This window comes from Canis aureus, chromosome 20 (genome assembly GCF_053574225.1).
Source record: "Canis aureus isolate CA01 chromosome 20, VMU_Caureus_v.1.0, whole genome shotgun sequence".
NCBI classification, from domain to species: domain Eukaryota; kingdom Metazoa; phylum Chordata; class Mammalia; order Carnivora; family Canidae; genus Canis; species Canis aureus.
Window position 1 is genome coordinate 45,134,398 of NC_135630.1, and position 25,654 is coordinate 45,160,051.

The window sequence follows — 25,654 nt, forward strand, 5'->3', positions numbered from 1 at the left end:
TTTGGCCCCCACAATATCACATCAGCACAAATATTTATGAGTTTTTCCTCTTTAATTGTGGTCTACATTATCCTATATTCCGCTGTCACCAAAACATCATTCTGTGTGGAGGACATCTGTCAAATTTTGACACCTTTTGAATACCCTACTTCTATATTTAGGGACATTCCGACATTACAAGTCCTTCTTCCCAAAAAGAGTGGCTAGGATGACTCAATTGCCAGCTTCCCTTTTGCTCAGAAGACCATGGCTATGATAGGACTTGTGATGAGACTCCACTAGCCACATTCACATCCAGGAGAATGGGATCAGAAAGACAACAAGAAGAGGAAGCAGGTGCTGCACAGAATTCCTTGTAGTTGTATTGTTTCTGTGTGTACTATATAAATGATCTGGTTTCATTCTTAAAATAATCCATTGAAGTCAGTATTACTAGCTACCATACTGAATAGAGCAGATACAAAACATTGCATTTCTCCATTGCAGAAAATTCTAGCAGACAATGCCATCCTAGAAAACTGAGATAAAGTCTCCTACATCCTTGGTGTCCAGTAGAATTTTACATACAGTAGACTCCATAAATATTAGCTGAAGACTGCAAATACAGTAAATATCAAGTATGGATTGTGCAGTAGAGCCCGGCTGGCTCAGTCAGTAGAGCATGTGACTCTTGATCTTGCAGTCATGAGTGTGGATCCCAAGTTGGGTGTAGAGTTTACTTGAAAGAAAGTATGAATTGTATGATTTGAGAGTATAAACTCAAAAATATGCAGAGATACAGAGTAGAATAGTCAACATGTCTTCTATCTTTGGTAGCATAGGAGAGCAGTGTAGTATCTAAAGTCCCTGCCATTTCATACCTGGGCAACTGCAGCAGGTTCTGAGTGCTCTCTCCACATACCTTCCCTTATTCCCCTCACCATCTACTTTCCACTCTGCAGTCAGGGTGAACCTTTTTTTTTTTTAAGATTTATTTATTTATTTTAGAACGAGAGAGAGAGAGAGAGAGAGAGAGACTGAGCAAGGGAGGGGCAGAGGGAGAAGGGAGAGAGAATATCAAGCAGACTCCCCCACTCAGCACAGAGCCCAACATGGAGATCAGTTCCACAACTCTGAGCCAAAATCGAGTCAGACTGTTAACCAAATGAGCCACCCAAGCCCCCCAGGGTGAAATTTTTAAAATACAAATCATATATCACTTTCCTGTTAAATACCCTTCAGTGACTCTCCACAGTCCAAAATCCCTAACTTCACCTCCTAGTCTTGCATGCTATGACCTTTGCCTACCTACCCCTGTAGGCTTACCTGACACTTGCTAGATTCCTAGTCACACTGGACTTCCTAAGCTCCTTAAACATGCCATATTGTCTCCAGAGTTCTATGCAATAATGATCTCCTGCCAGAAACTGGAAACATCTGTGGCAGAGTTCGGTTAGTTTTTCGGCAAACTGTGAGAGGATGGAGGTCTCTTCCCTGGCACGTTGCTAGATTAGATTTTCCAGTCCTCTGCACCTAGATGGCCATGTGTCTGAAATTTAGCCAACAATGTGAGCAGAAGTACATGCCTGGCTCCTAAAACCTTCTGAGAGTTTCCTTCTGTCCTTGTTAATCAGAGTAGGGCCTAGAAGCTAGCTGTTATTAGTATCACCAGAGGGATAGATAGATAGATAGATAGATAGATAGATAGATAGATAGATAGATAGATAGATAGATAGATGATAGATAGATAGATAGATAGATAGATATGCAAAATCTCAGGTCTAACCCCAGATCTACTTGAATCAGAATCTATGTCTTTAACAAAGATTTCCAGGTGATCTGTAGACATTGAAATCTGCTTGTTGGCTGCACGTAGAGAAGCTATTGGAGATCTCTGGGGATCAGCCCCTGGACGGGAAGATTCAAGAGGGGCAGCCCTGGTGGCGCAGTGCTTTAGCGCTGCCTGCAGCCCAGGGCGTGATCCTGGAGACCCTGGATCGAGTCCTACGTCAGGCTCCCTGCATGGAGCCTGCTCCTCCCTCTCTCCCTCCCTCTCTCTCTCTCTCTTTCTTTCTGCGTGTCTCTATGAATAAATAGAAAATCTTAAAAAAAAAAAAAATAAAAGGAAGATTCAAGAGTTCTTGACTATATGGAGGCGGGCCCCATGCACCAACTCCCCTTTATACCTCTGATTGGCATAGTCTGTGAAGTGAATGAAAAATAAGTCTTTCTGAAATTTGAGGATTTTTTTTCCCACATGTAGCTTACCCTCTGCCTGGAACATTTATTATTGCCACCTTACCTCCACCTTCTGGCTAATTTGTGCTCACAATTCAGATCTTACCTCAAATATCATTTCTTTCAGGTAGCCTACTCTTCCTCCAGAGCTCCCAATTTCGGTACTCCAAACTAAGTCATTTCTGCCAGTATTTTTTATCTTTTTTTAAAGATTTTATTTATTCACGAGAGACAGGGAGAGAGAGAGGCAGAGGCACAGGCAGAGGGAGGAGAAGCAGGCTCCATGTGGAGAGCCCAACATAGAACTCAACCCCAGGACTCTGGGATCACAACCTGAGCCAAAGGCAGAGGTGCAACCACTGAGCCACACAGGTGTCCTCATTTCTGCCAGTATTAACCCTAATAATATCCTATACTTTCTCTTCAAAGCATTAATCACAACGGTAATTATATGCGTAATTGGCCAATTAGTTCCTTAATGTTTTTCTATCCATCAGTATGTAATTTTCAGAGCAGGAAAAATGACTACCGCTTTTGTTTACTAACACATTCTCAAATCCTACCAGTGCCTTTCTCAATAAATATTTGTCCAGTAATTAAATAAAGAAATTATCTGGCTGAGTCAAACACTTTGAATCCTGAAAGGCACACATTTATTTTTCTTAAGCATGGTTTTGGCAGGCAGGCAGAAATAATAGCTAGCATGTGGAAAGCAGCTAATTACTATGTACCTAGCACTTGCTCAACACTTATAAAGGTACCTTCTTTATGACAATAGCCCTAAAAGAAAAGTTTCTATCTTTATCCCAGTTTATTAGTGAGGGAAATTAAGTGTGAAAGGGGTGAAGAAGTTTTCTCAAGGTCACACAGTAAATGTTGGCTGTATAAATGAACCAGGAAAGCCTGACTCGAGAGTTCATGGCCTTAACTACTTCAGTTATTGCCTTAACCCTTGCTAATATAGTGCCACTTTTTGTCTTACTCACCTTGATCTCTATGAGAAGCCAGAAAAGAATGCCATCCCATCTTTACTCATGAAAATGTGATTGTTGTGAGTGAAGTTCGGAATATATTCAAGAATTTCTTCTCTTTTTAAATTTATATGCATCCATAAGCCTTATCTTGTAACTAAACTATTCTCTCACTGGTCTACAGGCAAGTGATTATCCTTTGTATAATCTTTGTAATTTTTTTACAGGTTTCCCTCTTTCACTCAAGAAAAAACAAAAATAGAGATTATTTTTCCCTTTACATGTTTTTTATATAACGGCTTTGCAATATATAAGTCATACAGCCTCCTCTGGTGGTAAACAAGTACAAGCTTTTATGAACAACAAAAAAAGAGGTCCCACGGTGGGACTTTATATTTCAAGATGATAATACCAGTCCAGCTTTGATTTCTTCTTCAAACAATGGTAAAGGGCTGGCACTGAGTCATTCACCTTCTTATGATTATTGGAATATATCTGAGTGGCTAGCATTAAGAATTCCATTTGTGATGGGTTTTTACCTGTGCAAGTTGATGTAGAAATCTTTGTGGTGGGGAACCTTTGGCTTCATGATACTAACAACCCAGTTGATCCACAAAAGGCATAAGGCATTGTGGGAGATAGATTAAATAGAATTGCAGCTTTTTATCTTTTGGAGGAAAGAAGACATAAACCCAGAAACTTCAATAGCTACATCAAATAAAATGTTCACAGGAGAAAACGACTATGAGAAACTGCACTCTTCCTCCAGATGTGCCACTTTACCTTACCAATTGTCTTCAGGTTCTCAGATGGAAGCCAATCCTGAGCAGGTTGGTGAAATACCAGACAACATCGTTTGTATACTTATGCCTGTCTGATGCCAGCTGAAGATGTACAGCACGGTTGGCAAACTCAAATACTTAATACTTGATAGTGCCAGAGAGTAAATAAAAAAGCAAAGTATAGGACACCTAGGTGGCTCAGGCAGCTAAGCCTCCGACTTTTGATCTCAGCTCAGGTCTTGATCTCAGGGTCATTGAGTTCAAGCCCCATGCTTGGAGCACATGGGCTTGGAGCCCACAATGGGTGTGGAGCCTACTTTAAAAAAAATATTTTTTTAATGCAAAGCTTAAAAGTAGGAGAGGCTGTGGCAGACTAGTGTACACATGAATTTTCTCAGACCGCAGTCATTAAGAGCATCAGGAGACCAGATACAGCTCATGGGCTTCAGCACAAGTGCAGAACCAAAACCTTCAAAGCTCCCACACTGCCCAGACTCAAAGGGAGCTGGGGTCCTGTATGGGATAAATAGCTGCATGACCATGGAGGCGCCTGGGTGGCTCAGTCAGATAAGTGTCTGCCTTAAGCTCAGGTCATGATTCCGGAGTCCTAGGATCAAGTCCTATATCGGGCTCCCTGCTCAGTGGGAGTCTGCTTCTCCCTCTCTCTTTACCCCTCCCTCAGCTGATGCTCAGTCTCTCTCTCAGATAGATAAATAAATAAACAAACAAATAAACTCTTAAATATATAGCTACAGGACCTCTATGAACAAACCTGAAGCAGCCTCTAGTGATGGTCACAGAGGAGAACTTATAGAGTTCAAGAGTTGGAAAACTAGAGAATTTATGGTCTGCCAAATGGAATAGTTCCCCATTTCGGCCCAGAACCGCTGTGGATAACCCTTCTATTTTTTATGACCAAAAGCCAAATTTGCGAATTCACAGTGGGGTCAGGCATGCGGGTCAAGCTGTTATAGTGTGTGTTCTTCCAATGGTCATAGACATACCAAGTAAAACCTGACTTTCTCTTCAGTGCCTCTAGACCCAAGAACAGGCCTGCTTTCTAAGATCCCTCAAAGAAGAGCTCATTGCAATGAAACCATTCTTTTTGTATCAAAGAAGTCCGTAAATCCTTGAAGCCTAGCTCACAGGAAGTCTTTTATCTCAAGAACCCAGTGTGGTAGTGGGAAGGAAAACAACAGGATATAACTATTAATACTGTATAACCATATTTCATAATTTGCCTGCTACACATCAATAAACAAGCTTCTCTTTAAGGGTCTGAATGTAAAATGGAACTTAACTTTTCATCATTGATTGAAGTCCAAAATAAGATTGATGCCATTTCTTCCAGGAGACCATCCCTGCGCCTTCCTTCTTCTCTGCAACACCCTGTACATGGCGTTTTCATTTTACCCAAACTAATGTGTTATGGTCACCCATTTATATATTAGTCTTTTCCACTGACTAGAATGTAAGCTTTTTTTTTTTTTTTAAGATTTTATTTATTTGACAGAGAGAGAGAGCACAAGTAGGCAGAACGGCAGGTGGAGGGAGAGGGAGGACAGACTCCCCACTGAGTAGTAGCCTGACAGGGCTCAATCCCAGACCCTGGGATCATGACCTAAGCCAAAGGCAGATGCTTAATTGACTGAGCCACACAGACGCCCCAAGTGTAAGCTTTTTGAAGACAAAGATAAGATTTTTTTAATATATAAATATATATATATTTTTTAAGATTTTATTTGTTTATTCATGAGAGACACAGAGGGAAAGAGAGAGAGAGAGAGGCAGAGACACAGGCAGAGGGAGAAGCAGGCTCCATGCAGGGAGCTCGACGTGGGACTTGTTCCTGAGATTCCAGGATCAGGCCCTGGGCTGAAGGTGGCGCTAAACCGCTGAGCCACCCGGGCTGCCCCAAAAATAAGATTTTTGATACAAAAATAGTCTCTATGATCAATCAGCTAATAGTTCTATCCCAGCACATCGTCTACTGCCCATCTCATCACAGGCACTAAAATATTGTTGACTGAGAGAAATTTGGTGTAAGAAGCTTGATACAAATAAAAACAGAGATGGCAAGGAGTATGGCTACATTAATGGTAGCTAATGTAATCTGGTTGGCCAAGAGAACTTGGATGGGAGAAGTAGAAGAAACAAATGTTAGAAATGTAGATTGGAGCAAAATTGTAGAGGATTTTGAATGTTGGGCTACAGAATTTGTACTTTATTTTTAGAAGCACAACTGAGCCAGTAAAGATCTTTAAGCAGGAACAAACATGCTAAAAATTTGGGGGATGGGGTGCCTGGCTGGATCAGTCGGTCAAGCATTTGACTCTTGATTTTGGGGTTGTGAGTTTGAGCCTCACATTGGTAGTAGAGTTTACTTTAAAAAATAATAATTTTGCGGGGTGCCTGGGTGGCTCAGTCAGTCAAGCATCCGACTCTTGATTTTGGCTCAGGTCATGACCCTGAGGTAGAGCCCCGCATTGGGTTTTGTAGCTCAGTGGGGAGTCTGCTTGGGAATCTCTTCCTCTGCCCCACCCTCTCTGGGGCATGGAGGCTGGAGGGGGTCCCCCACAGCTCCCTGTATATCTGTATAAATAAATGGGATGTTAATGGAGCCCTGCACCCCCCCCCCCCATGTCGTTATCACTGTGTGATAGTCTGTGTCTCCTTTCCTGGTCCTCCACTCTCTTCCTCTATTTATTTCACTCTCTTTTTTTGGGTCCCGCCCTGAGCCCTCAGGCCCCCTTCCAGGTTCCTGTTTATAAGCCCCCTCTCCTCTGCCCTGGACTTGGATGTGAAACTTGTCTCAATAAACCCTTTGGAGAAAAAAAAAAAAAAAACTCTCTATCTCAAATAAATCTTTAACATAATAATTTTAGATGACATCATTGTATGGGACAGGCCAGAATGAGTACTTAGGAAAGTTGTGTGAGTCTTTCAGGCAATTAGGATTCTGTCTCATTCAGGTTCACAGAAACAGACTGAGAGATCTGTTTGCAGGAAGTTTATTAGGGAGTGAACTATGTTGTAATAACATTGGTGAAATGCAGTTGTAACAGAAGCCTAAGGTGATCCCAGGGGGAGGGTTGGAAATGGAAGGCCCCTCAGAGGCCAAAATGAGCAAGGGACCCAGGCCTTTGTGCCTTCAGCTGAGTGCAACTCTCAGAGGAGGCCAGAGCTTCCAGCCTTGGGCAGCCAACACTTCCTGCCTCTGGGGGAGCAAGTGCCATGGTTTCCAAGCAGGGATCTGGGTGGGCCACCGCACATCTACTATATTGAAATGTGTTGCATATGGAGTAAAGCAGGGGAAATTGGTTTCACCCCACACAACAGAAAAAAGAAGGGCATGTTGATTCAGGAAGCAATACATTCTGACTAATTGAATTTGATAATATTGGACTTCAAAACTCAAGAATCTCAGAGAAATCAGGAAATTTCCCTAATTTCTGACTGCTTCCCCCCCCCCCCCAGAAATTTAACATTTTAAAATCTCATATTACTGACCGATCCCTTGTCCATCCCTCACCTTCCAGGCCCTTGCCTCCCCTCCATTTCTTTTTTGTTTTGTTTTGTATCCCTTGTCTCCTTTCTGCATTCACCTCTCTTCCTATTCAGTTTAAATTCTGTGTTCCATCCATATGGCTCACTCTTGCTAATCTCCTAAATTCCTTTGTTCCCTTGTTCTTTCTTGCACTATCTAGTGTCTGGAGCCCTAGATAAAGCCATGTCTCCACTTTCTCAGTGCCTGTACCACAGGGATTGGATGATCACTGGACAAAATCATGTAATTGGACAAATTCAGGGCCATTGCCCATTTTATCTGCCCCTCAGCACTGCCTGGCACACTATGTTTCCCTACTCTCTTGCCCTCCAACACCCATCAGTATTATTTCAAATCTTGCCCCCTGTCCTCAAGGTGCCAATTTCTTTCCTTCCCCTATTACGCTCAGCCAGTGACATCTCCTTCGGAGGGGAAAGTTGAACCTTTAGATGAAAACTTCCTCAAACTTACTCTCTTGAAAAACTTACACATGGATTTATGTCTAAAGTTATTTCTTTTTCCTCTTCTTCCTGTTGAAATGGAAGGGGCATCTCTTCTGCCTATGCTCTGGATCCCAGTCCAGCTTGTTTAGAATGGTGATTACCATAAGAAACACTTGACTTACAGTAGCTTAACCAATGAGGACAGTCATTATCTCACAAGACACAACTTGTGTCATTATAGATACAAGTGCTTTCCATATTCCATTTTGTCATTCTCAGAGTGTTGGCAATGTCATTCCTCAAGGCCACACGATAGATGCAGCAGTATCAGGCATCATATGCACACAACCACATAGAGCAAAGAAGGGTTGTGCTTTCTTCATGTGTCTCTTTTATCAGGGAAACTCCTCCTAGAAATGCCCCCTCCCTTCTCATGAGGCCCTGCAAGGATGGGAAGGTTGAAAAAGCAAATATCTGGCAATTTCCCCATTGAGGGGGAATAATGGGGGCATGGGAGAAGAATGATTGTCAGGTGTACTATTAGAATTTGTCATATACCTCATATTCCCTCCAGTCTTCATAGAACCCTCCATCTTTCCTGCGTATCCATAGCTCTTTTTCATCAGTACTGAATTGTGTACACGTTTCTTCATTTAAAAAGGCTGTTTTTCTGTTGGTGGGAATGCAATCTGGTGCAGCCAGTCTGGAAAACAGAGGTTCCTCAAGAAGTTACAAATAGAGCTACCCAATGATCTGGGTACTACTCCTGGGTATTTACCCCAAAGATACAGATGTAGTGAAATGAAGGGGTACCTTATAGCAGCAATGCCTACAATAGCCAAACTGTAGAAGGAGCCAAGAAGTCCTTCAACAGATGAATAGATAAAGAGGATGTGGTATATATATAAAATGGAATATTACTCAGCTATCAGAGTGAATGAGTACCTACCATTTGCACTGACATGGATGGAGTATGGAATATAAGAAATAGGAAAAGGGACCATAAGGGAAGGGGGAGGGTTGAGTGGGGAAAAATTAGAGAGGAAGACAAACCACAAGAGACTCTTGACTCTGGGAAACAAAGAGTTGGGGAAGGGGGGTGAGTGAGGGGCTGGGGTGACTGGGTGATAGGCATCAAGGAGGGCGCGTGTGGGGATGAGCACTGGATGTTATACTATATATATGTTGGCACACTGAATTTTAAAAAAAAGAAAAAGGCTGTTCCTTCCCATTCCAAATCCCTGTATCCCTTTCTTACTTCTCCCTTCAGTCTTCAACCCACTACCATCTAACTCCCACAAAGAAGAACCCAAAGCCCCTCTTAATAAGTTGATAATCACTTCTATGTTGCTAAAAACAATGCACATTTAAAAAATCTTATGTAAATTGACGCAACAGCAGGATTCAACATAGCTGCTTCTCACTCCTTTTTCAAAGGCTCTTTACCCTTGGCCTCTTTGGTATCACATTCTCCTGTTTCCCTCCACGCAATCCCTGTGTGCTGCCCCTTCTCATTTTTCCCAAGTTCCCTTTACTGGTGTGTGTGTGTGTGTGTGTATATGTATATATATATATATATATACATATATATATAAAGATTTTATTTATTTATTCATGAGAGACACAAAGAGAGAGGCAGAGACACAGGCAGAGGGAGAAGCAGGCTCCATGCAGAGTGCCCGACGTGGGACTCGATCCCGGCTCTCCAGGATCAAGCTCTGGGCCGAAGGTGATGCTAAACCACCGAGCCACCCGGGCTGCCCTTGTTTATACTTGCTACACACCCCTGTAGATGTTAGAGGTTGAGACTTCAGTCATATACTCTTGTCTCACCTCGCTTTGCATATTCCATAAGCGATAGCATCCTCCAGAACCTCAATTATCTCCCATATGTAAAGAATTCCTACCTCTAGGTTTAAGAACTGTTTTCTGAGCTCCAAACCTAATATCTGCAGACTTAATATCTCCATTTTGTGTCTCCAGCACTCCAAAAACATGTCTAATTAATCCTGAACTCACATCTTCACTCACTCCTCCCCCTCAACCTGCTCTTCCTTCAATGTTCTCCCTCTCCATAGCACCTTCTATACAATTTCTCAAGACAGAAACCCAGGATTTCTTCTGGACTCCTCCTTCCTCAAATTCTGTATCTAATAAACCAACAAAACCTCTTGGGTCTGCTTTCAACAAAACATCAAAGGTATCCACTTCTCCATTTCCTTTACACATGGACAGTAGCCTCTTAAACCAGTTTCTTCACATTTACCCATTCCACTTCCAATTTAAATTGTAGCATACTCGCATGTTAAAAACACAGGTCTTATATGTAACTCCTCTGTTTAAAATTCTTCAATGGCGGGGCACCTGGGTGACTCAGTGGTTGAGCATCTGCCTTTGGATCAGGGTGTGATTTGGAGTCCCGGGATGGAGTCCCTGCTTCTCCCTCTGCCTATGTCTCTGCCTCTATGTATCTCTCATGAATAAATAAATAAAATATTTATAATAAATTTAAATAAAATTCTTCAATGGTTTTAGAAATATATTTGCAATCTTTAACATGACTTCCAAGGCCCTGTATGATCTAATTCTTGCCTATTTTTCCAACCTTATCTGCACCAAATTCCCCTTCCTACGTTCTAGTAACACGGGACATTTCAGTTCAATTGTACTGTTCTCACTTGCCTCAGAGGATTCACATTATTGTTTCCTCTTTTTTTTTTTAAACAAATTCCTTTTTAAAAAAGAATATTTATTTATTTATGATAGAGAGAGAGAGAGAGAGATAGAGAGAGAGAGGCAGAGACACATGAGGAGGGAGAAGCAGGCTCCATGCCGGGAGCTCGACGTGGGACTCGATCCCAGGACTCCACGATCACACCCTGAGCCAAAGGCAGGTGCCAAACTGCTGAGCCACCAGGCATCCCCCCTGTTTCCTCTATCTTGATTAGTCTTCTCCTTCACCTGGTTAGGCTTTTCTCCCTGATGTGTCATTTTTTTCTTAACTCTGCTCTCCATGTTTGGTCACATCATCACACACTTCTGAAGCACTTAGAATCTCCCCTTTTGTGACATTCATCCTCACATACAATCACTTGTTCAATGTCTGCCTTCTTCTTTAGATTGTGCAGTCACAAAGGCAGGGCCCTTGTCTGACTGCCTCACTTTACCCATGCCAATTATGTATGTCTAGCTCCTAGTAGATGAGCAATAAATATTTGATAAATGAATTAAAGGCTATGAATGGTTCTTACATTGTTTAAGTCTAACATTAGAAATAAAGACATCACTCTACTGAAAGAATTTATAGGTAAACTGAATTTTAAGAAATCCATTTAAAGTTGATATACAAGAGGCCTGATTAGAAAAAGGTAAATATAAATTGGATTGCAAGCTGTTAACTGTTTTTAGGTAAAATATTTAGAGGAAAGAGGTGTTTTGGGCAGCCCAGGGCGTGATCCTGGAGACTGGGATCCTGGAGACCTTGCATGGAGCCTGCTTCTCCCTCTGGCTGTGTCTCTGCCTCTCTCTCTCTCTGTGTCTCTCATGAATAAATAAATAAAATCTTAAAAAAAAAAAGAGGTGGGGATCCCTGGGTGGCACAGAGGTTTGGCTCCTGCCTTTGGCTCAGGGCGCGATTCTGGAGACCTGGGATCGAATCCCACATCAGGCTCCCGGTGCATGGAGCCTGCTTCTCCCTCTGCCTGTGTCTTTGCCTCTCTCTCTCTCTCTGTGACTATCATAAATAAAAAAAAAAAAAAAAAAAAAAGAGGTGTTTTCAGATGTAGCACCTTAATTCTGCAAAGATTGTCAAATGATTGTACCGCTGAGGGGGCAATTCAATCGATGTAGGATGTATAATATAATAATCTATGCAACTTAAAAAAAATATAAACCTTAGCTAATAGTTCTTAGAGGCTGTAATTCCAGAACGTATTAAATATGGATCAGTTTTCGTTTTATATTTTTAATTTTTTTTTAAATGATTTCATTTTTAAGTAATCTCTATGCACAATATGGGGCTGGAACTCACACCCCAAGATCAAGAGTCACGTGCTCCACCGACTTAGCCAGCCTGAGCTCCGGGTCAGTTATTTTAATGGCAACTAACCACGAAATGCCATATCTCGATTAGAGGACATTCTCATATGAAATTGTAAACAAAAGCATTACCTGACCTCCTCTTTTGTATTACCATGGAAAATGAATCGTTATTGTCTCTCTCTCTCTTTTTTTTTTTTTTAATTTTTATTTATTTATGATAGTCACAGAAAAAGAGAGAGAGAGAGGCAGAGACCCAGGCAGAGGGAGAAGCAGGCTCCATGCAGGGAGCCCGACGTGGGACTGGATCCCGGGACTCCAGGGTCGCACCCTGGGCCAAAGGCAGGCGCTAAGCCGCTGAGCCACCCAGGGATCCCGATTATTCTGTTTCCAAGTTACTTTGGGAAGTAGCTGTGGCAACAGCGTAGCCAGTGTTTTGAGGTTCCGGACCGAGGCCTAGCGGACAACTAGTGAATTGCCGGGGCCCTGCAGTCTCCCTCCAGCCGCCCTGGGGTCAGGGGCTGTCTGGTACCACGGAAGGGGGCTGCGGTGGTTTTCACCCTCTCTTCCCCTAAGTTGGGCTGACACGTTCAGCAGAATCAAAGCCCACTTCGTTCCATACAGAGAAACACCCCCTATCGCACAACGGCCACTAATCATTAAAAAAAGAATTACATCGTCCACAATTAGGGCTCTCCTCGGGGCGGAGGGGGGACGACTTCCTCCATATGTAAGGTGTCCAAGAGCATCTCCTCCACCAGGAGCACCGCGTCCGCTCCCCTCCTCTACGACTTGAGAAAAGGCGCTCACTGCCGCCCCCTTCAGCCGTTCCCTCGGAAACCACAGTCACATCTTCCACGCCAGGGGAAAAGCGAGCCTGGGAAGACTACCACTCCCGTCATGCCTCACGCGCCGCGCCGCCGACGCGCCGTAGCGGCGAGTCATCTTTCCCACCGGCTTTTTCCGCTTCCGGAACGGCGGGGTCTGAGGCCCAGCGGCTGCGCGCACGCCCCAACGTGCCAACGAGACAAGGCTCTGGGGCGTGGCGCCGACGGCGACGTGTTGCGTCACGGGACGCAGGGAGCGCCCGGCCCGCGCGCTTGCGCGCACCCCGAGGGGCTGCTGACTGGATTGCGAGCCTGCGCGGAGGCGGGGGGCCGGCCGCTGGGGCTGCGGGGGCCGCGGGGCCGACGAAGGGGAGGGCGGGGCCGCTTCGGGACCGCGGCGACGACACTCGGAGCGAGCGCCTGGGCCCGAGGAGAGCGATGTTGTGGTTCCAGGGCGCCATTCCGGCCGCCATCGCGTCGGCCAAGAGGAGCGGCGCGGTCTTCGTGGTCTTCGTGGCAGGTGAAGGGGGCGGGGGCCCGAGTTGTGGCCGGACGCCCCTCCGGCCTCGCTCCCATCCCAGGGCGCCCCTGCCCTTGCTCGGCGCTCCGACAGACCCGGGCCGCCGTCGCCGGCCTCCCAGCGCCTCCGTCGTCCGTCGGGGGCTCGCCGGGCCCGGCCGGGCCCCCGGCGCCCGCTTCTCCCCTCACCCCGGCCTGAGGCGCCGTCCCCGCCTCGCCCCCGGAGCGCGCGGAGCCCCGCCCACCGCCCTGGCGGAGCCCGGGGCCCGCGGCCGCGTCCCGCAGGCCCCGCCCCCCCCCGCCCGCCCGCCGCGCTGCGGGGCGCCCCGCACGGGGTCGGCGCAGGGACCCAGCAGCGCCTGCTCGGCGCCCGGGTCACCCCTCTGTCCCCCCGGACGCGCTCCGCGACGCTTGAACGCGGGTGTAGCCTGAGTGTTTAGGTGCGGGTAGAGACAGGTCGTTCTGCAGACGGTTGGGTTCGTAATTAGTTGTGGACTGTCAGGAAGAAAGCTGTGTCATCGGTAAGCCACAAAGAGAAGCCACCTGATGTTCACGGCTGCTGGCGGTCGCACGTTCCTGAAACGCAAACTTTTGAGCTTTATATAGGTTGGATTTTTCTTTTTTCTTTATTCTTTTTTTTTTTTTAATAATAATGAGAGGGGGCAGAGAATCTAAGGTGGAATATTTGCCGAGTCGCAACTTGATTTTTGTGCCGTTTGTTGAGAAGAAGTCGACGTTGAGTCCTTGGTTCGTTTTTGTCGTCTGCCAGGCCTGGTATCTGTAGTTTCCAGAGCGTGAGCTAACTCGTTTATCCTGTGTTAGCTCTGGTTTGTTTTGCTCCGTCTTTTATTACTGCCCTGTTTTATGACAGAAATCTTCGGGATTTACAGTTAAAACCTATGCCTGTGTGGTTTTGCTGATTCTCATGACATGAATCAAATTCGCGCTTGTGACTTATGTTACTTTGCGGAGTATTATTATTATTTTTTTTTTTTTAGGATTTTATTTAATTATTCATGAGAGAGCCACAGAGAGAGGCAGAGACACAGGCGGAGGGAGAAGCAGGCTCCATGCAGGGAGCCCGAGGCGGGACTCGATACCGGGTCTCCAGGATCATGCCCTGGGCCGAAGGCGGGCGCTAAACCGCTGAGCTACTCAGGGCGTCCCCGCGATGTATTATTTCAACTATTTGTGTTTAATAACGGTGCACTTACTAACTTACGACTCTCGAGAGTCCAGATAACAGCTCTGTAACTTTGTGCACTGCAGCGAAGAACAAATGCTAAAATAGGAGTTTCGCTTAACCTCAGATTTGAAATTGATGATTGTTTTGAGTCCTACCAAATTTTTAGTTCAGTGTTGTCAATTAGAAGAGCAGTTTGATCCTCCTATGCTGTTTTAGAGTTGAATTTCGCATACATAACTGCTGTAATCCTGTAAGGAAAAAAAAAAAGTGGGATTAAAAAAGGATTAAAAAGGAAAGGAAAATTAAATGATAACTCTGCTTATTGAGAGTATGGTAATAGTTTTATGGCACTTTAGATGTTTTTCAAATAAATTTCAGTTGATTCCTGTGGTAAGTAGAACAGGTTTTATTACACCCATTTTATAGCTGAGGAAATTTACGTCCACAGTGGTTAAGTGACATGCATTAGGGTCACAAAAAGTATTTCCATCTTGTCTTGACAAATTTTTTTTTTTTAGCAGCTTCAAGGTGTCTTTTTTGTTTTTGAGAAAAACAGGGCAACTGTAGACTTCATATATTAATGAAATTGGTGTAGAAATCAGGAAATCTAGGATGATAGAAGTCTTTTTTTTTTTTTTTTTTTTACTTATTTATTTATTTACTTTAGAAAGTGAGGAGAACAGAGGAAGAGAAATCCTCAAGCTGACTCTCTGCTGAGCCCGGAGCTCAACACAGGGCTTGATCCGAGGACTGTGAGATCATGACCTGAGCTGAAATCCAGAGTCAGACAGTTAACTGATTGAACCACCAGGTGCCCCTATGGTAGTCGTTTTTTAAACGAAAAACACAATTGATGGTGTCTCAGTGTTCCTAGAAGGCACTTTTAGGCTAAATAGTTAATTAGAAATAAATGTTAGATTTAATTAACCAACATTTGGAAAGAGTAGTGCTGATTATTTGTGTAGCAAAATAAAGTTGGAGGTCTTTGGGGCTCTGTGTGTGTATATATACATTCTTCAGTTAACCCTTTACTGATGAGCACCTATTAGATGCTTGTAGAATATCATTGACTCAGTTGAATGTTGGAAGACTAAGCAGTGTGTCAAAGGAATTTGTCCTTTGACCTGTTCAAAATACCGTTGGCTTTTCTAGAGTTCTAGGAAGTTAATCTCCAACACTAGGTAGGATTAGTTTCATGCCAGGAATATGTAGACAGCGGGGTCTTGAAACTGCAATGCTTAACATGTTGCGTAGACCTTTGTTCATATCCAGAACTCATGATTTTCTGGTATGGGATACCTCAACAATAATAAACTAACTCAGTAGGAAATTAAAAAAATATCTTTCAGGTGAGATGAAGTCATCTTAGGGGTCTATTTTGGTTCATATAACCCCTCAAGTGGGAAGCACTTTAGGCAAGTTGTTTAGTGAAATTTTCGTGCATGAATTAAAATTGTAGTATTGAAACTGGAGAGATTACTACTAGTTCAGACAAGAATTTAACAAGTATTTTCAAAGTATTATGATTACGTAAATTGAATTAAAACTGAAGTTTGTTTGTTTTTTTTTTTTTTAAAGATTTTATTTATTCATGAGAGAGAGGCAGAGACACAGGCAGAGGGACTGTGGGATCCTGGATCAGGCCCTGGGCTGAAGGCAGGCGCTAAACCACTGAGCCACCCAGGGATCCCCTAAAAACTGAAGATTTTTATTCTATTCATGGGAAGGTAGAATATCTGACAGGGAAACTGAAACAAAGGTGTCAATTCACAGACTTGTGTTGCTAGTGGGCTAAAATTTTTTTTTGATTTTTTAATTTATTTTTATTATTTTATTTTATTTTATTTTTTCTTTTTTTTAAAGATTTATTTACTTAGGAGAGACACACTGAGAGAGAGAGGCAGAGACACACAGGCAGAGGGAGAAGCAGGCACCATGCTGGGAGCCCGACGCGGGACTCGATCCTGGGTCTCTAGGATCACACCCTGGGCTGAAGGCGGACGCCCAACTGCTGAGCCACCCAGGCGTCTCTGGGCTAAAATTTTCATGACAAAAAAAAAAAAATTCATGACAGACACTATTTACTGCCTTTTTTTGGTTCATACAGACCACAAAAGCTTTTAGATTTTTGGCTAGTTGACCTTTTCTGGGTTGGAATTCCTGGCTCTACTAGGGTCTGCAACTCTTTGCTTCTGAGTTTGTATTCTTTTTTTGTTTCTTTTTAAGTTTTAATATCTACACCCTATGTGGGGTCAGACTCGGAACCCTGAGATCAAGAGTCTCATGCTCTTATCGGGTGAGCCAGCCAGGAACCCTTGATTGGTCTTTTTAAGTGTCTTTAACTTTGGATATTGCTGATACTACCGAGGAAGGACACATTTTCTTTCTTTTTATTTTTTTTTAAATATTTTATTTATTCATGAGACAGAGAGAGAGGCAGAGACACAGGCAGAGGGAGAAGCAGGCTCTCTGCAGGGAGCCTGATGTGGGACTTGATCCCTTGACTCCAGGATCACGACCTGACCTGAAGGCAGACGTTTAACCGCTGAGTCACCCAGGCATCTCTGGACACAACAGTTTCTGCTAAAATTTTAGGCCTATCTAACTCCATAGCATAGTTCATATACTGATTAATAAGAAGCTAAAGATACTGAAGTTGGCAGTTAATCTTACTCTGTAGAGTTAAGAAAGGTCTCAGTGGATTAAGTAATTCTGTTCAACCTTGTATCTCTGTTGGTCAAGCTGCTATTGCTGCCATTAGAGTGAATTATGGACACACACTGCTAATGGGGATGTGATATTTGGGAACCTCTCCACATGGTACAACATAGTAAAAAGTACCAACTTCAGAAGTAGGAGATCTGTACTTCAAGCTGCCACTTGACAGCCCCACTTAGATGCCTCATAGGATTCTCAAGTGTGAAAATGTATTTACTCTGAATTTGTTTTTTTCTCCCACCAGTGTTGTACATTTAGTAAATGGCACGACTTTTACATCCAGGTGGATAAATCCGAAGTGTGGAATTCATCTTTGTCTCTCAACCCTTTTGTCTTCTCTTGTCTTGTGTTCCCTGTTCATGACATTCCTAGTCACAGGCCTTTTCCTACACATAAAGTCCTGCTTAGTGAACTGTTCTGGCTCTTGACGTGGCTCAGCTTTTTCATCCTTTAGGTCTTACCTTAAATGTTGCCCTAGAGAAGCCTTCCCTGGCTGATCTAAAAAAGGTCTCATTATTTTCTCTCCTAGATTTGTTCTTTTTTCCACAGTGTTTATTACTATAATTATTTATAACTGTTTACTAAACAAGTAATTTTTTGTACCTTTATATTCTTAAGCTCCACTGAGGGCAATGTCTCATTTGTTTCACACTTAGCTTGCAGCCTAATGCCTAGGACTAAGTAGTAAATGTGGAATAAAATAGTGAATGCATGAAAAAATGAATAAAAAGAGGTGTCTCATGCTTCACAGCTTTCTCTAAAACGTGTTTGTAGTAAGAATGTTCCCATATAGTTATTTTCCAGGTTGATAATTTTGTCATTTAATTGGAATTTTACATTTCACCCTATAGTGTTTGATGATATACCCAGAATAATGTCACCGCAAATGATAGTTTTTCCCATTTGCTTCCTCAACATCTGGGAGTTTGTTAATGGGCATTCTTTTTGGTCCTGGTCTGTGGATTCATTCTAGTCCCTGTTCACTTTTCCATGGCCAGATTTGTCAAGCTCCTATTCCTGGATCTCATCTCACATAGAAAATATACTCAAGTGTTCAGCATTAGTCAATTATTGTAGATATGCCAAGATATTTATACCAGAGATTTAGCTTTTTTTAAAAAAAAGGATTTTAGGGGCAGCCCCGGTGGCACAGCGGTTTAGCGCCGCCTGCAGCCCAGGGTGTGATCCTGGAGACCCGGAATCGAGTCCCACATCAGGCTCCTTGCATGGAGCCTGCTTCTCCCTCTGCCTGTGTCTCTGCCTGCCTCTCTCTCTCTCTCTCTCTGTGTTTCTCATGAATAAATAAATAAATCTTTAAAAAAAACATTTAAAAAAAAAGGATTTTATTTATTCATGAAAGAAACAGGCAGAGACATAGGCAGAGGAAGAAGTAAGCTCCCTGCGGAGAGCGCAGTACAGGACTTGATCCCAGGACCCCAGGATCACAACCTGAGCTGAAGACAGCTGCTCAACTACTGAGCCACCCAGGTGCCCCAAGAGTTTAGCTTTCATTCCAGAAAATACTTGCTCTCGTGGAGCCTGTATTGTATCGTGGAGCCTGGTTGAAGGAGACAGACAGTAAACATAGTAAGTTAAGCACATAGTCTACCAGAAGGTCGTAAGTATTACAAGGAAAGAAAGGAAATTAGGGAATTTTGGGACTGTCTAGAGGCTGTTATTTTATATGTGTGTATGTGTGTGTATATATATATATAATATTTATAATATTATATATATAGGATTTGAGCTCACAACCCCAAGATCGAGATCCTCTACTGACTTAGCCAGCCAGCTGCCCCTAAAGACTGTCATTTTAAGATAGGGAATAGGGAAAGCTTTATTGAAAAGATAATATTTTAATAATGATTTAAGGGAGTTAAGTGTTAACCATGTAAAAATCTGAGGGGAGACCATTCCAGGCTGAGGAAACAACTAGCACAAAGACCTTAAAGTGAGTGTCTTTGTGTTAGCAGAATATGAAAGAAGGGAAAGAGGAAATGAGGCCAGAGATGTAACTGGAAGCGTGAGGCTATTCGAAGAGACTTTGGCTTTTACTATGAGGGAAATTGGGAGCCATTGTAGGATTTTGAGCGGAGGATTGATGTGATACAACTTTTTGATGAAAATTGCTGTGTTAAGAATAGCCTGAGCAGCTTTGCCACATCTGCTGCATTCAGATGTCAGGCTGGTGACATGCCAGAAAATGTCGACCTCACTATGAAGAGATGCACAGTTATTATGAAAGACCTCAGAGGAACCCTTTGAAGGAATTTCAGTCACATCAGTGTAGAACTCCGTCTCCTTGGAGAGAAAAAGAAGAGGCTCCAAGTTGACAAATGATGGGGAACTAGAACTTGCCCCTATTTGCACTACCTGTAGTTAACGTACAGTACGTACATGATGGGGATGGTTCCTGGCTGGCTCAGTCAAGTAGAGTATGTGACTTTTGACCTGGGGTTGTGAGTTTGAGCCCCATGATGGATGTAGAGATTACTTTAAAAAAAAAAAAAAAAAAAAAAAAGCTCAAGGGACCTACACTCGGCTTCCATTACAAGGTGAGGTCTGCGTATGCTCACTTCCCATCAACATTTATTCAGAAGAATGGTTCTCTTGTTCAAATCTGAATTTCTTGAGTGAAAAACACCTGCAGGGTTCAGATGAGGCCCAGTGTTGCTTATTCAGTATCTCAAGCCCAGAAAAAGGAGTTAATTCTTGAAGGAAGTGACATTGGACTTGTATCAAAGTCAGCTGCTTTGATTTAGCAAGCCACACATTTAAAAACAAAGATATCAGAAAATTTTTGGATAGTTATCTATGTTTCTGAAAAAGGAACAGTTCAGCAGGCTGAGGAATAAGATCTAAGTTGTCCAGCTACAACAACAGCTAGATAGCTGCTGGATGATTTTTCAGATCTATTTGTGGTATTTTAAAGATACAATAAAAGCTGTCTTTTTTTTTAAAAAAAAAAAGCTGTCTTGATGGGGGCGGGGTGGAGAATAGATGGAGCTAGGGAGACCATTTGAGGGTGGATTAAATTGGGAAAGGGGGCTGCAAATGAGAAGAAAACAGTTTATGGAAGAGTAGATACAGAATTATCTCATTTTTGTGAAACAAAAAAAGTGTGACCTGAGAACTTTTTTAGACTGTAAATTGGCAGAGGTGGTTCACCCTTGAGAAAGCACTTAGCTCTGCTAAACCTCAGAAATATTTTTCATTGACCTACTTGGGTAAGGTTCCTTCTGCCCACCACTAAGTGGTTATGTCAATGTCTAGATATTATAAGGCTAGAAAGGAAGCAACCTCTTGATGGGTATAACTTTTAAAACATTTTGTGGGGCAGCCCGGGTGGCTCAGCAGTTTAGTGCTGCCTTCGGCCCAGGGTATGATCCTGGAGACCTAGGATCAAGTCCCAGGTTGGGCTCCCTGTGTGGATCCTGCTTCTCCCTCAGCCTGTGTCTCTGCCTCTCTCTCTCTTTCTCTCTCATGAAAAAATAAATAAAATCTTAAAAAATTTTTTGTCATTGAAGTATGATATACAGTATATTAAGTGAAAAATATTAAGTGAGCAGCTCAGTGAACTTTTATATATTAACACACTGGTATAACTCTCATCCAGATAAGATAGAAATATTTCCAGCACCCCCAAAAGCCTCCTTCATGCTTTTTTCCAATCAGTAGCACCTTCACCCAAGTAGTCACTGTGTTGAATTCTATCACCATGGATGAATTTTGGATCAATGTAACTTTTTTTTTAAGATTTATTTATTTGTTTTACAGAAAGAGTGTGTGCACGTGCACGAGCAGAGGGAGAAGAAGAGAGAAGCAGACTCCCACTGAGTGTGGAGCCCACAGTAGGGTCTCAGTCTCACAGCCCTGAGATCCTGACCTGAGCGAAAATCAAGAGTGGATGCTTAGGGACACCTAGGTGGCTCAGTGGTTAAGTGTCTGCCTTTGGCTCAGGTCATGATCCCAGAGTCCTGGGATCAAGTCCCACATCAGGCTCCCTGCATAGAGCCTGCTTCTCCCTCTGCCTGTGTCTCTGCCTCTCTCTGTATGTTTTTCATGAATAAATAAATAAAATCTTAAAAAAAAAAAAAAAAGGATGCTTAACCAACTAAGCCACCCGGATGCCCGTGGATCAGCATAACTTTTATAATTAGCATGCCTCCTATTCTAAAAGGCAAGTCCCAAACTGCAATCAGAATTGCACCTGCTTTTGTCTACCTTGGAGGAATTCTGGAGAGTGATGTTGTGGTGTGGAGAAATTGAACTCAGCAGAAAAGTGCTACATAAAGGAAGTGTGTTATGCGCTTATTTTCTAAAATCACATCTACAGGAGTGCCTGAGTGGCTCAGTTGTTGGGGATCTGCCTTTGGCTTAGGTCATGATCCTGGGGTCCCAGAATTGAGCCTGTCTTGGGCTTCCTGTTGAGCAGGGAGCCTGCCTCTCCCTCTCCTCCCCACTTTTTAAAAAAAAATCTTTTAGGGATCCCTGGGTGGCGCAGCGGTTTGGCGCCTGCCTTTGGCCCAGGGCGCGATCCTGGAGACCCGGGATCGAATCCCACTTCGGGCTCCTGGCATGGAGCCTGCTTCTCCCTCTGCCTGTGTCTCTGCCTCTCTCTCTCTCTGTGTGACTATCGTAAATAAATAAAAATTAAAAAAAAAAGATATATCTTAAAAAAAAAAAAAAATCTTTTAAAAAATAAAATAAAATTATGTGCACAAAATGCAAAATAGCCAATGTAAATTTCTACTATGACTTCTAATTATTTTGATACTATTTACTTCATAATTTGGATGCCTTTTTTAAGAAAACTGTAAAGTCTAGACAGCTTCATTCTTTTTCATTACATCTTCATTACTGTTTTTTTGTTTTTGTTTTTGTTTGTTTGTTTTAGCATCCTGAGCTGTTTTTCATGACTTTTTATCATGTTAACAGTGCATATAGTCAAACTTTGCATTTTATGGGAAATTTTTTAATTTGGTAGAAAATAGTGTTTGTTGAAATTCTATATTCTGAGTGAAAAGAATCAGCAGATACTGGCCTTATAAGTATCCTTGAAATGTTTTACAGGTGATGATGAGCAGTCTACACAGATGGCTGCAAGTTGGGAAGATGAGAAGGTGACAGAAGCATCCTCAGACAGTTTTGTTGCTATTAAAATCGATACCAAAAGGTTTGCTTATATAGATGTTAATTTTTAAAGTATTATGACCATTGTCTTTTGTTGTGCTTGATGGTGATACTCTTAAGACTGTAAGAATGTTGATTTTTCTCTAAGGCATTATCAGAGACTTTAAGTTCTGATTGCCATTTTCCAAATAATACATTATGGTATCTTGCTGAAAAACTTTTGTTCTCCTGGTGCACCAACCAACAATGTGACGTGCACAAGTAATGCAAAAGAACTGTGATCCTCAGCATCTAAGAACTTGGAATTAACTGTAAATTGTATATCAATTATCTCTGAAAGGTTGACTATTCTTTTGGATCCTATTTTTGGGAATGAAGTTGTTTAGTTAAATGGGCATAAGGACTTTTTTAGGTCCCTCACAGTACATTCTTGTTTATTTTCCTCCCCTTTTTTACAAAAGTGGTAGCATTTTGACATACTTTTTTGTATCGTTTTTATAATTGCATAATTAGTTTTTACTGGTGGATATTTAGGTTTGGAATCATTTGTTATTACAAGGTACTGCACAAGTAAATCATAAGCATTAATATCTTGTTACAAGTTAAGATATTGTATTCAAGTGTACTTGCTACTGAGGAAGCAACATGGCAGATACTAACTTGATTTTTAGTCACTAGATTCAGCAACTAGTTTGTGGGTTGCAAGAGCAAGTAGCTCTTTAATCTAAAAATTATTTTAAAAAAATGTCTGTAAAATAAGAATTGGATTTTTCTCCTTGCAACAGATGACTATGAAAGGAACTGGTCCTTTCAGAAAAATACTTTTAATTGGTACAGTAAATTTTTATAAAAACAACTGAGTATTTGGGAAGCATTTGGATGCATCTAGTGATTTTCTGTTTGATTTTGTTTTACAGTGAAGCCTGCCTACAATTTTCACAAATCTGTATCCTTTCAATGAAGAATTGGTTTGATACATATTTTGCCTGAGGATTTCCCTTTTTTTTTTTTTTTTATTTGGTTAATTCATGATTTCAAAATTGTTCATTTAGGAACTCATGCATTCTTGTTTATGGAAACCATACTACTATGTGTCCTTTGAGATAATACATTGTAGCAAAGGGGATCTATGGGGAGTTTTTTTTAATGTCAGTATCTGGAAAGCAATATGTAGCAGTTTGGTTGGAATGTTAGAAGCTGTCTAGAGGTAAAATAAGATGTAAAAGTTAAAATAGGGGAGAATGTAGTGGATGTTCTCAGATATATAACACAAATAAATCATAAATCAGTTTACCTATCACATGCATGACAAGCATACTGATATGGCAGTTGAAATTATTTGGTAAACATGTTAGCTGGTAACATTGTAAAATTCACAGAGATTTGCTTTGTTATCAATAGTATTTCATAAAATTATCCCCTTGTTTTTCATGAATCGTTAGACTTAATTAAGTTGTACAGATCCCGTAGTGTGTGTTCCATCCAGTTTCTTTATTGGAGACAGTGGAATTCCCTTGGAAGTGATAGCAGGAAGTATTTCTGCAGATGAACTTGTTACCAGAATTCACAAAGTCCGGCAGGTAAGAAGGAACAGAATTTCTTTGTTACAAATGTGGGAAAATGATACGTCAGAAACTTGACATTGGAATATTTTTGGAGCTACTTTGTATAATCAGAAACCTGTCATGCCATTTAACTTAAAAGGTGGCAAGTACTGTCTTCCTGGGTTGGTTTGGAAAATAGCATTGTGAAGTTATAAGTACCTGTACCTAATGAGTGACTTCTTACTCTCCATCTCTCCTCCCTCACTCAACTGTTAATACACATCACTGTTACTTTGTTGCAAGAGAGAGATTGCATATTAAAAGTTCCAAACTGTATTGCTTGGCACATTTTGAGGAACTTAATCAATTTCTCATTAGCATCCTCTTTGGGCAGATGGCTAAGATAGCTTGAAACTCTTTTTCCTTGAATTCTAATTTGAAGGAAAAATCAGTGTGCTTTTTTTCATGCTCTTGTCACATTGTAGTTGAGTTCCACAGTGTGATTATTCCATGTTTAGGATTAAATAGTTTAGGATCATCTACTTAGAAAGTTTGGTACTTTTCCCTTCTACAGAGACAGTTGACTTACTTATAGTTTGGCCTCATCTGCCTGGAGGTTTAGAGGCTTACCTGTTCATTAAATTCCAGTGTGTTTTCTCCCTAGATGCACTCATTAAAAGGTGAAACATCGGTGGCAAATGGCAGCCAATTAGAAAGTTCAGTCTCTACTCCACCCACCTCATGTGAACCTAACAACACTTCTGAAAACTCTCAGTCCAGAAATGTGGGGCTTTGTGAGACACCACCCACTTCTGAAACAAAGTCAGATTCTGCAACAGGTAATTTTTAGTGAACCCTTTTGGATACAGATAAAAGTAGCCCTTCACTTTGTTTTAAAGGCCAGGGATTAATATCCTTAAAAATAAAAATATTGTGTTTCTCCTCTGTCACATTAATTTAACTTAAAATTTAAGGGTTGCCTTAAATACAGGTGTTGGTCATATAGTGGCAGAAAAGGATAAAGTCAGTGAATATGCCTTTCAAATCCAAATAGGCAACAGTCCCGAATAGTTGATTTGTAATTTCTTTTTACTGTGCTGTAGTTCAGGAACTGTCATTATGACACTTAGTAATTTTATAATTATCTTTTCAGCCAAAGGATTTTGAAAGGTTCACATGAACTAATGTATTTGGAATTGTTTTTATAACCTATAAGATACTATACACATTTAAAAAATAGTATTTGCGAAAAGAAATAGTATTTGCATTTTTAGATATTAGAATTAAAAGGTAATTGTACAATAGAGCTTGTGGAAATCAGAGATGTGACTGCAGAAGGGTTGATAGAAAAAGACAAAAGAAAAGTTATACTGTATGTTAGGGATTGTGTTCAGAGTTGCATGGTGTGATACGTCTTTGTATTGGGCATCAGAGAGTGAGATAAATCAAGAGATTAGTAGATTAGTATCCTAAAAGATAATCCTACTCTAGCATCCCAGATAGATAATTATCAAGCCTCTATTTAATGACAGGAAACTCATTACGTTGAAAGGAAGCCTATTATCAAAACCCTAGTTTTTAGAAAAATTCTTCTCCATGTTGAGATGAAATTTGATGCCCTATAACTTCTCATTAACTTTAGAGCTATTATGAAGTTACATATAACAGGTTTTGAATATTTGAGGAATAACTGCCAGGTCCCCTCTCAGTAGTCTCATTTTGAGGTTTT

The 25,654-nt window shown here is 41.8% G+C and overlaps 2 protein-coding genes across 5 annotated transcripts in view; one reads left to right on the forward strand and one right to left on the reverse strand.

Moving 5' to 3' along the window:
- Window positions 1–3,518: 3,518 nt before the first annotated feature.
- On the reverse strand, window positions 3,519–13,544 carry LOC144291764 (uncharacterized). Of its 2 annotated transcripts, none has more exons than XM_077861531.1 (2): window positions 12,674–13,544; window positions 3,519–8,663 (listed from the first exon to the last, which is right to left on the reverse strand). In XM_077861531.1, exon 1 carries the CDS (start codon window positions 13,296–13,298, stop codon window positions 12,897–12,899), a length of 402 nt encoding a protein of 133 aa, XP_077717657.1. In that variant the 5' UTR covers window positions 13,299–13,544; the 3' UTR covers window positions 3,519–8,663; window positions 12,674–12,896. The 2 variants fall into 2 exon arrangements, with proteins under 2 accessions (XP_077717657.1, XP_077717658.1); XM_077861532.1 differs by lacking the exon at window positions 3,519–8,663 and adding an exon at window positions 11,261–11,522.
- UBXN4 (UBX domain protein 4) overlaps window positions 13,185–25,654 on the forward strand; it is a 48,364-nt gene continuing 35,894 nt past the window's right edge. Inside the window, exons 1-5 of one of the 3 annotated variants that reach the window (XM_077861528.1) lie at window positions 13,185–13,345; window positions 22,322–22,424; window positions 23,299–23,327; window positions 23,843–23,961; window positions 24,590–24,764. In XM_077861528.1, the coding sequence (XP_077717654.1) occupies window positions 13,264–13,345; window positions 22,322–22,424; window positions 23,299–23,327; window positions 23,843–23,961; window positions 24,590–24,764 (508 nt within the window). In that variant the 5' untranslated portion in view covers window positions 13,185–13,263. Of the gene's footprint in view, window positions 13,346–13,662; window positions 13,951–22,321; window positions 22,425–23,298; window positions 23,328–23,842; window positions 23,962–24,589; window positions 24,765–25,654 lie in introns of those variants that run through there. The other 2 variants (XM_077861529.1, XM_077861530.1) reach the window with 2 other exon arrangements.